This window comes from Python bivittatus, unplaced genomic scaffold (genome assembly GCF_059951505.1).
Source record: "Python bivittatus isolate LINGU-HERP-01145 unplaced genomic scaffold, Pbiv_v1 ctg000410_np1212, whole genome shotgun sequence".
NCBI classification, from domain to species: Eukaryota; Metazoa; Chordata; class Lepidosauria; order Squamata; family Pythonidae; genus Python; species Python bivittatus.
The window spans coordinates 6,726,668-6,740,727 of NW_028277067.1; the positions used below are offsets into that span (position 1 = coordinate 6,726,668).

General features: G+C 38.8%; 1 protein-coding gene across 1 annotated transcript; it reads right to left on the bottom strand.

Moving 5' to 3' along the window:
• Positions 1-1,304: 1,304 nt before the first annotated feature.
• LOC103062009 (keratin, type I cytoskeletal 19-like) lies at positions 1,305-13,962 on the bottom strand. Its single transcript, XM_007440237.4, has 8 exons — positions 13,467-13,962; positions 10,178-10,260; positions 7,420-7,576; positions 6,163-6,324; positions 5,325-5,450; positions 4,421-4,641; positions 3,610-3,656; positions 1,305-2,725 (listed from the first exon to the last, which is right to left on the bottom strand). Exons 1-8 carry the CDS (start codon positions 13,881-13,883, stop codon positions 2,628-2,630), a joined length of 1,311 nt encoding a protein of 436 aa, XP_007440299.2. The 5' UTR covers positions 13,884-13,962; the 3' UTR covers positions 1,305-2,627.
• Between the last annotated feature and the right edge of the window lie 98 nt (positions 13,963-14,060).

Genomic DNA, 14,060 nt, shown 5'->3' on the forward strand with positions numbered 1-14,060 from the left:
CCCTCTCTCCCTCTCTCTGTGTATATCTATATATTTATATCTATTTCTATATACTAACAGAAGAAAATCTGTGTTAGCTGAAGCAGAATAATTAGAAAAGAGTCCCAGAGACACTTGGCCTGAGTATAACCTGGACAGAGCAAAGAAGCAAACTGCGCATTAATGTATAATGTGCAGTGCTGTCTGTTAAAATGGACCTTACGATGTGAATTTACCACAGTGCTCTGAGCCGCTATGGAAAGTTAAATGGCTGCTCATAGCACTCTTTGCTCCTGCCTCAACTCCTAGCAGGTAATCCTGAGGGGAGCCATCAACCTACAAGTCCAGCAGAAGCCACTTTATGCAGCTCCCCTCTCAAATTTTGGATCCATCTCCCGTTGCCTGAAGCCTGCTCCTTTCTCCAGTTCTGCTTAGTTTCCATTCAGTTCCTCCAGTTGCTTCTTGTCTACTTTTCCTTTTCTTCAGTTGTATTTCCAACACTCTTTGTTAATGTTTATGGGTGACCAGGCAATAATTATTTTAAATTCATATATTAGCCTTCCCCTAACTTCCTCAGCTACTTATCTTTTTTCTTTGTGACCTGTCCCTTTTTCTATCTCTTATCTGTGTGGTTTTTCATTTTTAAAATTTTAATACATTTTACTTTTTATGTAGCTTCTTCTGTCCTCCATTTTTTCCTCACCGGAATTATTTGCAATTGTGTTTTTAATATCTATTTCTTTAGGAACTCTCATGCATCCTGAGCGTCTTTTCGCATCAGCTTTTCCTACCATGGTTTCTTACTTATCAGGGCAATGAGTTTATTAAAATCCATTTTTTAAAGCATAAGATATGCATTTCAGGAAACCCTGCTTTGATTATGTGCCATCAAGTCGGTTCTGACTCTTAGAGACCACATAGTTTCTTTTAAAATGAAGAGCTCCAGAATTACATGATCATTTTCCCAAAGTTCCTCCTACTTCTATTTCCTTGACTAAAGTGGGCTATGGATAAGAATTTAGGTAAGTATCAAGTCAAGGATAGCATGATGCATGAACCCAGTCAATATCTAGCCAGTAAGTCAAATCAACATTTTAGGATTCTTCTATGGCAAAACAATTCTTTTCTTAATTAAAAAAGAAAGCAGATTTCTACAGCTCATTTTTGCCAATTCAGGTTTTTATGCTTGTTGAGTTCAGTGCTTTTTGTAATTCATATTTGCCTCTCTAGCTGGACAACAGCCCTGTTTATTTACTTCCAACATATTAATTGGCCTAACATTCTTATTCATGTTATCTCTTCTGTCCCCAGAAAGATAAGCAGAGTTGTAATTGCTAATCAAGTAAATTTATGTTTCCCTGATTTACAGATTTTTTAAAAATTAAAATACAATCATTACTATTTTGACATATAGTTTTTTTTCCACTTTAGAATTTAAAATCATATATTGCAGGAAGAAGACAGGGTCAAACAAAATGCTTTTTAGAGCTACATCATTTACAGAAAAACAAGTAATAGGAACCATCCATCATATTAACTGATGCTGACATGTTTTATAGAATCATATTTTAAAAATAGTCCTTTTTTTTTTCTATTTAAAGCTTTCTCCACAATCTAAGGCCCAGGTGTTTACTAACACTTACCTCTATTTAGTACCAAGGATTTTGGAATGCCAAATTTTAATATGGATGACTGATTAAGCAGTTGGGTTGGAACCAGTTTTATGCTGGAACTTATTTTGATTAATAAATCTGAGTTTGAACTTTCCATTAATTTCACGGAATTTCCATCAAAATTAAGAGAACATGAATCATGAGTGACTTATCAAATGGCACAAAATTCCACTACCACTCAATCCAATATACTTCCTCAGACAGGAATGGTCAATTTGTAGTCCATGGTCTGCCCGCAGTTCCCAGAAGCTGTCTGTGAATAGTGATGTGAATCCTTCCATTTTCCCTGTGAAACCAGCCTTAGTCCTGGAATGAAGTAGATCCTTCACTGGGAAGAGGGGGGAACCAATGGATTCAGAGCAGCAAGAATGCAGTAATAGTAACATATCCCTTTGCTGGGAAGAAAGTGTCATGGCTTCCCTTTTGTCGTATTTAATTTTTAAAACTAAGGAGTGTGCATGACTATAGGACGAAGCATGTGCCAAATGTCATGGATTGGACATGTGCTAAGTGCTTTGTGTGCACAGTGCTGTGTATGCTCAAGGGCATATCTGAGAGGATTTGCTTGATGTCTGGGGCAGTTCTCTGGACCAAAACCTCTGCCCATCCCTTGCCTCAGGGAACCGAAACCCTGGGGAAATCATTCAATGGGGCAAATGGCTTTAACACAACAAGCACACAGTTATGCAGCCAGTGAGGAAACAAAGACTTTCTGTTCTTGTAACTAAATTACAAAATAAGAAATTATATATAAATAACATGATTCAAATCATTCTTTTAGAGCAGATTTCTCTTTCTAAATCAACCTTTTCTGCCTTCCAGTTATGGTAGACATTTGGAGAACACTGGATTGGGGAATGCTAATTTTAAGTTGACAGCAAAGCATTTTCTCATCTTTCAGGAAGACAATTTTTGAAATCTTTTTTTTTTTTTTGCCATTACAAACATAACATGCAATTAATTTCATGGTTGACTCTACATCTTCTCTTCCCTCTCGTTAACTTGGGAGGATACTACTTTCCCATCCACCATCTCTTCAACCACAGTCTTGATCCTCAGAACTTTATTCTTTTCTGGAAATAAAGGTAGATAAACTGTTTCAGTCAGCAAACAATAACATGATATCATTGTTGGCATGACTAATGTAGCATCATTTTTTTTTAACTTGTCCTTCAGAAGATTTCTGTTAATGTCATATCGTTATTATGGTTGGAATATAAAGGAATTGAAAGATGAGCCTCTGGAACAATGAGGTTCATGGCTAAATACAGATAATGGTCTGGGTATCCTACCTCTAAAACAGAGTTTTTCAACCTCAGCAACTTTAAAATGTGTGGACTTCAGCTGCCAGAATTCCCCAGCCAGAATTCTAGGAGTTGACATCCACACATCATAAAGTTGCTGAGGTTGAGAAACACTGCTGTAGAACATTCTTTCCACATTCATCTATGCTGTAGCTTCCTTGAAGCTATGCATGCTCTATTTCTCATCAAGTGAAGAATAATCTAATGTCAGTTTGATGCCTCCACATTTCAGTGCTCAGATAATTTGGCTGCTCACGTAAACAGATATTTCCAGAAATAACAACTTATTTACGATTGAACCATTGAGACCTTTCCTCTGAAGACCTGTGCTACATATCTGTCTCTTATATTTTTTGTGGGCTTCATATAAAGCAGAAGTGACCTTATGGTGGCTGGCAGTGAGCAGGATACACTTAACCACTTTGGGGAAGCCAGTATCACACATGATGGCAGGACTGTGATATTTTCAAGGTTCCTTAATTTTTATTCTTAATATGATACTATTTTAGAGTTTATGCTGCAGTTGTTTCATAGAACAGGATCCACCATCAAGACAGTATTATTCCTTCCAGTGAAATGTTCCTTCTGGTGGAAAAAACACAAAAGTGGTGAATCTTTCAATGAGGAAAGCAGGGTGGGGAGCATACCCTTACCTTTTTCAATTTCTTCTTTGCTCGTCTCTAAATCTGTAACAATCATTCTGTTAAAAAACAAAACAAAACAATATATATTGTCAGTCTCCTGGTCTAGTTTTAAGATAGCCTTTCCCAACCTGGTACTGTTCAGATATCTTGGACTACAGCTCCCAGAATGCCTGAGCATTATAGCACAATTCAAGAGGACATCAATTCAGCACAGATCATTTAAAGGAATTAAATGCCATATTTATTTGCTACATCCTAGTTCTTTGCTTCCATTTGCCTAGGAGTTTGACAGAGCAAATGCCACTGAACAAGTCAAGGTACACCATATTGCTTTTGGGATGAGCTATATGAGTTTCTTCAGTGGCCTGAAAATTGCTCACATAGAAAAGATGGCCTAGCATCATTTTCTAGCATATTGCAAATTGCTTTGTGACTGGCCACCTTAAACTTACCAGGTAGACCAGACAAGAAACATGGCCAGATAAACTAATTCTATTTTATTGTAAAGCTACATTAACAGAATCTTGCAAGTCTGAAAGTACAACTCTCCCACCATCACCTTTACAGCCTGAGAACCTCCTGAGCCTCTTGCTCTGCCCACTATGCAGCCGTGGGCTGTGTTCCCTCTTATCTGCCCGTTCCCTAGGCAGCAACTCTTCACCCAGTCTCACAGGGTAATTCCCACATACCATTACATAAATGTCTTTGGACTACCTTGTTGGAAACCAGCTTTCCCCATTCTGTTTGTAGCATCCTTTTCCCTGGATAATGGCCATCTGCTAACTTTCCCACTTAAGCTTCTTTGAACTGAATTATTTACCTCCAATCCTCCCCTTCCAGTAGACGGCGATAAGTGGCAATCTCTGCTTCTAGCTTGACTTTAACGTCCAAGAGGCTGCAGTATTCCATACTTTGTTGCTCCATGTCATTCCGCAGCTGCGTTAGTTGTGCCTCAAGATTTCCAATGGCCATTTGAATTTGAATCAATATTGTCTTGTAACGAGCTTCAGTTTCTGCCACCGCATTCTCTTGTTCAGTTTTCTAGAGGAAGGTATCAGATGTATAGTTGGGTTAATGGACAGGTACTGGTGCAAGCTAGAATTTGGCCTCCAGACTGAAAGATGTCAATTTGTGAAAAGCTTCATTAGAAGTTGCTTCCTCCTACCTGCTCAGCAACTATCCATGATCAAGGTAGATTTAACAATGCTACTCATTTTAAAATGAGTGGCAGTAAAAGTGTTGGACTCTGTTTCTTTGATCAGTACAAGCAGCATTACTCTCAGTCTAATAGGCTTTATTCAATCTTACTAATATCAGCATATCGCTAAATCTGGTTGCCTTAGTATATAATCCCTGATTCTCTGAAACTACTGAATAATCTAATAACAGTTTTTAACTTGCTTGCTGTTTTACCAGCTAACTTCAAATCAAGTAAACACTGGGGGAACCTACCTTTGTAGAAAGCTTCAGAAATCTGTGGTCTGCCCTAAATTATTACATAATGAATCAAATACATTTTTTAATACAAGGGGCACACAGCTTACAGACTTCCCAGTAGTTCTATGCTTTCCAAAAATTACCATTGAATAAATATAAAAGTTATAATTAGCTACCTGGGGAGAAATATATTGTTTTAAATTACACTTTACATTAAATTCAGAGGTCAAGTGTAACAACCAGCAAAAGGATCTGCAATCTTGTGTACTTTAATTATCAGGTTTTACCCAGCTCAGTTGAGATTGGAGTTCAATCTCCAGGCCTTGGAGTATACGCTTCCGGTCTGTAATCTCACTTCTGTGTGTTTCAAGTTGATGGGTAGTTGTGGTGACTTCCACGTTCAATTGTTCAATCTGAAGTGCAAAGAAATTTTTTTAAAAATCTAGGGAATAAGAGGTGAATGATATTGTAATACAGTATAAAAGGTTAAGCTGATTGATTAAATTATAGATTTAAAATACTTCAATTGATTTAGAAAGATGCTCCTGATTAAATATAATCTGAAATATACCTTGACTATATCTGCACACAAAATCTGTGTGTACACCACTGTAAGTACAGTAGGAGCTAGGGGCATATAAATTTAATAAATATTGCAGCTGCTACTACTATTACTATCACTTATAAGAACTGAAAGGGGCTATTCTAGTATTAGATTGTTAGTTTACCTCAGAATTCACAAAATTCAAATATTTCAAATGCCTCTAGTTTTAACATCACTATTCTAACCTTATTCTGAAATATATCTATGGATACAAGCAAATGCTATGATCACAGACATATTTTTGCTCCTCCACTCATTCCTTAAACCTGAAGAAAAATGCTGTATAAATAAAAAATATTGTATCTGAATTTCAAATGTGTTGGTCCAAATAAAGAAGCTGGTCTGCATTTTTCTGTGTGGGGCCAATGTGCCTAATAAGGCTTCAGGGGTTCTTAGCTTGAATTTCCAGTTTGTGGAGTAGAACAGTTAACGGCTTCTTTTACAGTGTTGCAGGAAGAAACACAAACAAAATTGTAATATAGTTTTTGCAGTTTGTAAAGTAATATAATAACAAACATCACCAGTTTATCAAACCGATTCTTAGCCTCTTGACGGTTCTTTTCAGCCATGACTTCATATTGCTGGCGCATGTTTTCCATCAGCTGGGCCAGATCAACGCCTGGAGCAGCATCTACCTCTACAGACACATTCCCGCTTAGCTGTCGGTTTAATCTTCCTGTTTCCTGTAAATGTTAACAATAATGATTAATTAAGTCTATTGTCAATTCAAGAAATACATTCTTATCAGTTCCTATATTCCATTAAAATGTCCTGGGCTGTAAATTTAGCCTATTAATCAAATAAGTATGCCTTTGATTTGTGGCAATTCAGCCATCACATAGAATTCCTAAAGAAACTGGGATTGATATAAACCTTAGATTCCTTCTTAATCTCAACAGCTTGGTTAAAAGAAATAATGAAATAAGCAAAGAAGAGAAGAAATAGAGGCAATATAATTGAATTATGAATGTAAAGCAGATTTCAGAACCTGCTCCCTTCCAGATGTTGGAACCTTAACTCTCACATCCTAGGTCATTAGCCATGCTGGCTGGAGGAAGATGAAAATTGAGGACTTCTCAGAAACACAAGGAAGTTAATCCTGTTATAAGGTATCCCAATTTTAAGGAGGACAGTCCTTTTTTGAAGGGCATTCAGTCCTGTATATGCTTTATTTGAAGGGATGTCCAGTCCAAGATGAAGAACCATGTAAAAAGAGAGGCAAGGCTTTGAAATCTAAAGTTGGTCCATCTAGAGTTAGTCTATGAAGAGCAGGCTGAGGAAACTCAAAGGTCACCTAGTCTGAATCAAAGTTCCCCATTATTGTGAGAGAATATTATTTCTGATGGCTAAATACTGTTTTTTATTCCAATATGTTTTCCTGTCTGTGGCCTATAAAAGCTAGCGGTTCCTATCTGCATCTACAACCCTTCTTCATCCATTGGGCCAGGCTAGTATATTAGGCTAGTTTGGGCTGCAAAAATTCAGACACCAACTAGCTCATAGCAAAGTTTTTATATCATTCTGCTGTCATCTGGATTTGATCATCTCGATTTTTGCAGCTCAGATCTGATAGTCCTCATGCATGGAATGGTGCTTTCTGGTGATTCTGGTTAACATAGCTCTGTGTCTGTGTGTGCTTTTTCTTTTTTCCTGGCTTAGTTCTGCAATGTCTATTACAACAGAGAAATTTGTGGCTTCTACAGATCTGTAGTTCATAATAAACATTTGGTTCAGTAGGAAAATTCATAAGTTTGATTCAATGGGTGATGTTTCCTTACCTCCTCATGATTTTTCTTGAGGTAAGCCAGTTCCTCTTTCAGACCTTCAATTTGCTGCTCCAAATCAGTCCTAACTAGTGTGAGCTCATCAATTAGTCTCTGCAGTCCTGTGATGTCATTTTCCACATTTAGTCGCAGCCCCAGCTCACATTCATATCTATTCATTTTTAGAAAAATGTATAACAAGTCAGGATTATTACAAAGGAATCAATTCCTTCACCATTTCCACTTTATGTTTTACATACTACTGGTTTCTTAATGATAGGTTAGCTCTAAATTCTGTTTTCTGATGACTTTGAAATAGATTCTCCCAAACACCTGCCACTTCCTAAAGAGGAATTCTTTGTGTAAGACTGTATAATCTTGTAATCAATTTGTAGTCATTAAGGAGCCACAAAATACATTATTTTAATTGTCACTAAGTTTTGGTCAAGAGCCGGTTTTTGTGTAGTGGTTAAGGCATCAGGCTAGAAGCTGGGCGACTGTGAGCTCTAATCCTGCCTAGGCACAAAGTCAGCTGGGTGACCTTGGGCCAATGAATTTCTCTCAGCCCTAGGAAGGAGGCAGTGGCAAACCACTTCTGAAAAACCTTGCCAAGAAAATTGCAGGGACTTGTCCAGGCAGTCTCCAAGAATCAGACACGAATGAATGGATAGGAAAAAAAAAGTTTTGGCCATGGGCTTCAGAAGCAGCAGTCACTAACATAAAAATGGTGGGTGTGACTAGGCAGTTAAAGCCCTGTTCCTTTTAACAACAATCACCTGGTCACACCTGCCATTTTGATGTTGTTGATCAACTTTGCAGATGCTCCTGCTTACAGTGCAGTTAATCTGTTGCAGGAGAGCGTTACCACATATTCCAATGTGAACTCAGCTTTGGAGCCTTTGTTAAGTTCTTTCCCAAATGACCAAGCTAGATTGAGCAAGACACAAAAAACTCCAAGCATATAACTTATTTTAACATTGGACCACACCCATGGCAATATCTAGAGCAGTGTTTCTCAACCTTGGCAACTTTAAGATGTGTGGACTTCAACTCCCAGAATTCCCCAGCCAGCCATGCTGGCTGGGGAATTCTGAGAGCTGAAGTCCACACATCTTAAAGTTGCCAAGGTTGAGAAACACTGATCTAGATGCACTTTGCTGAAAGGCAGCATTGGTAAAACCTGTCATAATGTGTTTTCTTTAGACTGTTCTTTGGGCACATCAAGTCTTGAGTTCATTTCAGATTCATTTTTTAAAATATTCTTCAAAGTCTGGAAGGCAAACTTTGTGACATCTTTGAAGCTAGGAGATACAAGGACAACAATTCCCACAATACACTATGGTACATTTTGGGCAGAAATAACAAAGCCTGCAAAACTAGCTTTGTTTGTTAAGTCATACCAGAAGACAATGATTTGGATTTGAAAAAATATTGAGTAGTTGACTTGGAGTGCTTTATCCTTCCACACTAATCGTTGAAGGCCCTTTCCCCATGACCTACTTAAAGTACTCTCCACCCATCCTTAAAGAGGAAGAAAGCTATATTGGCATACTATCTGCTGCTGCTTCCTATCCTGCCTCTATAACCTCTGTTCTAGTATGCTGCTGAATGGTAGTGACCCAATCTGTGCTGTGCTGCACTTGTTAAACACAGTCATTGATTTAAACCAGTGTTTTTCAAACTTGGCAACTTTAAGATGTTGGCTGGCTGGGGAATTCTGGGAGTTGAAGTCCATGCATCTTAAAGTTTGAAAAACACTGGTTTAAACTTTCTGGCTTTGTTGCCCTTTTCCTTATGAATGTCACCAGCTAGCAGGAAATCATCTACTGACCCCATCACTACTGTGATTGGAGGACGATTTCCACAGATGGCTGGACCTGCAAATTTAGCCATCTGTCAAAACCCTTGTTTCCCCAAGCCCTGCTTAGCTACTGGGATGCCTGGAGAACTGGGAAAGCCTGCCTCTTTCAAACCTGCCATCTCCTGGAGCCCATGGACCAGCTGTACGGTAACCTTATTTTGAGCCCAGGTAACCTGCTGTTAATAGAAGCCTGCTGGACAGCTGAGGACCTGGGGGAGGAGCGGTCTGATGAAGTGGAAGTAGTTCTCTCGAAACTGTGTGAAGCGTTCCAGCTTTACTGCATGTTTGGCACACTTCCAAATACAGTGGCAGCTGTGCCCTATTCTTTCCCTCCTGGGAAAAAGAAGGAGGGGCAAAGACTGGATGAAATAGATGTGTACATGGCAGCACAAAGTGACCAACAAGGGCCAGGCTCATCTTGCCCCCTTTTGGTCATCTCATTGTGCTGCTACCAACGCTGGCAGTGATGCTCAGCAGATTGTACACACTAAAACTGTCACTGGTTGTTGTTGGGTTGAGAAGAAAACTACTGGAATACCAGCACAGTTCACCATGACTGAAATTATCTGCTCCATGGGCTGAGTATGAGATGAAGGCAATGGCATGGGAATGTTTGTAGCATCCTAAGAAAGGCTCTGAGACACTATCCCTCTGTACTGGTTTTTAGTTACTCTTCTACCTTTATAGCTTTAGGGAAAGGAGAGCTGCAGTTATATAGAACAGCTGAAGAAAAAGGGAAGAACCGATTGTCATTCCTAAATGCTCCTTCCAATGGTGCTCCTGTTTAAAGTTTTTGTATGAAACATAGCTTCCACTTGCTTTCATGATAGCATTTGGTAATTAAATCTTGCTGAAGATATTGAATGCTTTCTGTAGTTTTTGTTTTGTTTTTTTAATTTTTAGAGTACGTACTTTACTCTGAAATCGTCAGCAGCCAGCTTGGAATTGTCAATCTGCAAGATGATCTTGGTGTTGTCTAGTCGGGCTTTAGTAATCTGAGGAACAACAAAATATAAACAAAAAGCAAGGCATTACTCTTTGGCTTGGAGTCTGCAGAATAAACTCAGAAGTTAAATGCTTGAGAATAATACTTGAATAGGAAAACTGTGTGTTAGGAACCCAGCCACTTTTCCAAATGGTATTTGAGACTGGGGTTTCAAGCTTTATCCAAAAAGCAGCAGCTTCCATTTCAAGTTGAGTGCTTGGACACTCAGTTGGAAATAGATGGAAGTATCCTTAAATACCATGGTTTTGAAGATGTACTATTACTTGACCATTGATCTTATGTACCCAGTTCATGGAGTAAAATGAAATGGAGAAAGTCTTACAGGCCATCTAATCTAGCTCAATATTCAGTGCAAGAACTGAGATGTCAGAAAATGATTTGCTACCTAAGGTGAAAAGCAAGATAGTACCCTGTCAAATTCTGTATGCATTTGTGATGGAACAATATTTTCCACTGCACTTGAAGGCAATAGTTTAGCTTAAGAGGCACAAAGCTAGCACTGTTTGCTGCCTGAGGTAAATGCTGAATGGTGCCTAATTGTAGGACGGGTCCTGACAGCTGGAGTATCTGAAGTAAAAGCTTGTTCAGCATTTGTCTGAAGTCACCTACCTAGTTCCCAGCTCTCAGAGGGCCCAGAGCCCAATATAATATCCCACATATATGTAAAATAACAGTCCCCATTGAAACAAAGCCTTTGGTAGTGCTCACATATTTAACAGTCAGTGAAAGAAGGTTTCTTAAATTATGTTGTTGTAATTGGGGTGCCCTCTTATTCAATCCATTCCACTCTGATTAAAATGTATAATATGTATATTGTGCCATCGCTGTAAACCAGGAGTGATGAACTTCTGATAGCATGCCGCGCTTGTTATTCCCCACCTAGTCATCCTCATGTCAGAAAAATGTCATGGGCCATCCCTGTGAATGGAACATCCATCCATCCATCCATCCATCCATCCATCCATCCATCCATCCATCCATCCATCCTCCATTAAGCATACCTATCTGTGTACTGTAAATCTCAAAGCAGTTTGTAACACATACTATAAATTATTTCTATAAAATAGGACAATCTAATAAAAGGATTTAAAAAGTCTAAGAGGGATGAAGGAGAGATGATAGGATCTTCCAGCTTAGGTACCAGCTTCACCTACCCCTGGTTTCTGGCAATAAATCTCTCTAGCTCTTTAGAGGTCTTTGGCTGGGTTCTCTTCCTGTCTGCACAAAACTTTGAACCAGTGTGTCTCTTCTACTCCACTACCTCTTTCTTGTTTCAAATATTTCTTGCTCTAGATAGCCAAACTGCAGATTTAAAGTAAATTTGATCTTCCATTTCTTAGCATCTTGACAGGAATTCTACTTTCCTTGCTGAAAGTAGTGCAAGAGTGTGTATGCTAAAGGTCAAATCAGATTTGTTATTTCAACTAGTTTCTCCCAATAGTGATGAAATCATCATGGCTGTAGAAACTGTAGTAATACATAACTACCCCTCCCACCACATCACTAAATGGCACCCACCCAGGTAGCTACCTACAATATGTTTACTTTTATTCAAATATAATGTCATGACGGAGATTAGAATAGCTGCAGACTGATAATAAGAAAGGTGGAATGAATTAATTAAAAATCTCACACGTAAGGTATTTCTCATCAGCTTTTGGACTTTCAAAACCATTTGATGGGTGAAAAGAAACACGAGAAGAACAAGTGTCATGGGAGTACTATAGAACAACAACAGAACAATTGTCAGGCCCAGCGCAAGAACAACGATGAAACAGTCCAGCCGAGTATAGTTCCTTTATTTGCTTACACCTCAAAGACAGAATCTTGCCAAATCTATACTACTGCAACTTATGATATAACCTGGGAGATTCTAGGGAGTGGCGACCCTGAACCTCTTACCCTTCCCACGCTCCCTCTGCGGACTGTGTGTCTTTTGTCTCCTTTCCCCTGCTGAAATGCACCCCCTCCTTCCTGATAGCCTTGATCTCCCACATCAATTATGGTAGGCAATAATATACAGGTAGTCCCCAGTTTAAGAACGAGTTCCATTCCCAAGGTCTGTCCTTAAGTCGAATTTGTATGTAAGCCGGAACAGTAATGTATATGGTATTTTTTCCTGAAATTAATATATATAGGATTATACAAGGAACTGTATGAGTTTCTGGAATGACACATAGATTTTCAACATTTCTCACTCTGGATTTTGACCTAGTTATGGGGCCAAGATTATATTTAGAAAAGCTAACGTAGTGAAATAAAAAGTCTTCCACACAATATTTAATATAGTGCTATATTATCATATGATGTTATCCTTGATCAAGGATGTTTTTCTTGCTCAGTAATATCCCGTCCAGTGTTGAATTGTAACAAGTAACTTGCATTGTAATGCTAGCTTCACTCTTTATTATAATGGAGTATCTGCTATTGCCTGTTGAATAATCAGGTGCCGCTTAATATGAGTTCCTGGCATTATTTTTTGTTATCCTAATACATTATTTTTCTAATTATCACTAATAATTTCATTTTTAGATCAGTATTTTTCCCTTAAAAGTATATATTAATTACAGCATCTCTGCAAAAATGTTCTTGCCAACCCGCTGATGGATTGGCACTGCAAATGGATTTAATTTTTTTTGAAAAGATAACACTGAGAATAATGTAATAGCCTGGCAAAAATGTCTGGATGGGCCACAAAGCAAGCAAGCAAGCAAAATGGTTCCATGTCAAGGTTGATCAACAGCAACTAAGAATAGAAGAGTTGCGAATGTGCTGAATGCCCTCACCCACATCTCAGCAGTTCACCATCTTTAGAAAGACTTTGAGATGGTGATAATGCCAGATAATTAGAAAATGAAATGTTTGATATTTGCCAGGACTAGGTCAGCCCTAGTATAACTAGATGCTAAACTACTTGGGTGCCAGACCCTCTGCTCCCTTTGCTTTTTTCTGCACAATTGGTAGGCAACTGACAACTCTACAGTATTCAGTTCCAGAAAGGCACTTATCGTAGCTTCGTGATGTCAACCGTGTATGTGACAACTCCTGAAAAATTTTGTAATGTTATTGTTAGAAGAAAATGATTTTATTAACTGACCAGTTCTTGATCAGGGTTAAACAACTTTAGAAACAGTACATTGTCCACTCTTAACGGCCTCCTACAGTAAGTTGTTCAGAAACGAAAGAGAATCTTACCTCATTTTGGAGTTCTTCAATTTTTCTAAAGTAGGCACTGTAGTCTTGCTTAGCAACAGGGGAACTGTTTTCGTACCACTCCCGGATCTGGTTTTCAAGAACAGAGTTTGAATTTTCTAAGGCGCGCACCTTTTCCAGGTATGCAGCCAAACGGTCATTCAGATTCTGCATGGTACTTTTCTCATTGGTGGCAAACAGCAGTTCATTTATGGAAGTGCTGCGTTGCAAACCACTGCCAAAGGAGCTGCCGTGGTTACTGCCAAATGAAATTCGGGTGCCAGAGCCACCAGCTCCTCCATGGACGCTGGGTGTCCGGTATTTTTTGAGGGATGACTTCCTATAGATGGAAGTACCTCCAGCTGATCCAGTACTTTCGAAAAAGGCATTTTTTAAGTTGATACTGCCAGGTCGAGACATTGGTAGTGGGTATGTGTGTCTAAAGGATGAAATATCTGAACCACTTTTGCAGAGACTGTTGCAGAGAATGCCGCATAGGGCAGTCTTGGACCTTTATATTTGTGTGTAAAAAGGAGGAGGGTTGACAGGGCTGAACTTCACCTCTCCTGATAACAGTTAAGGGAATATTGGCATTCT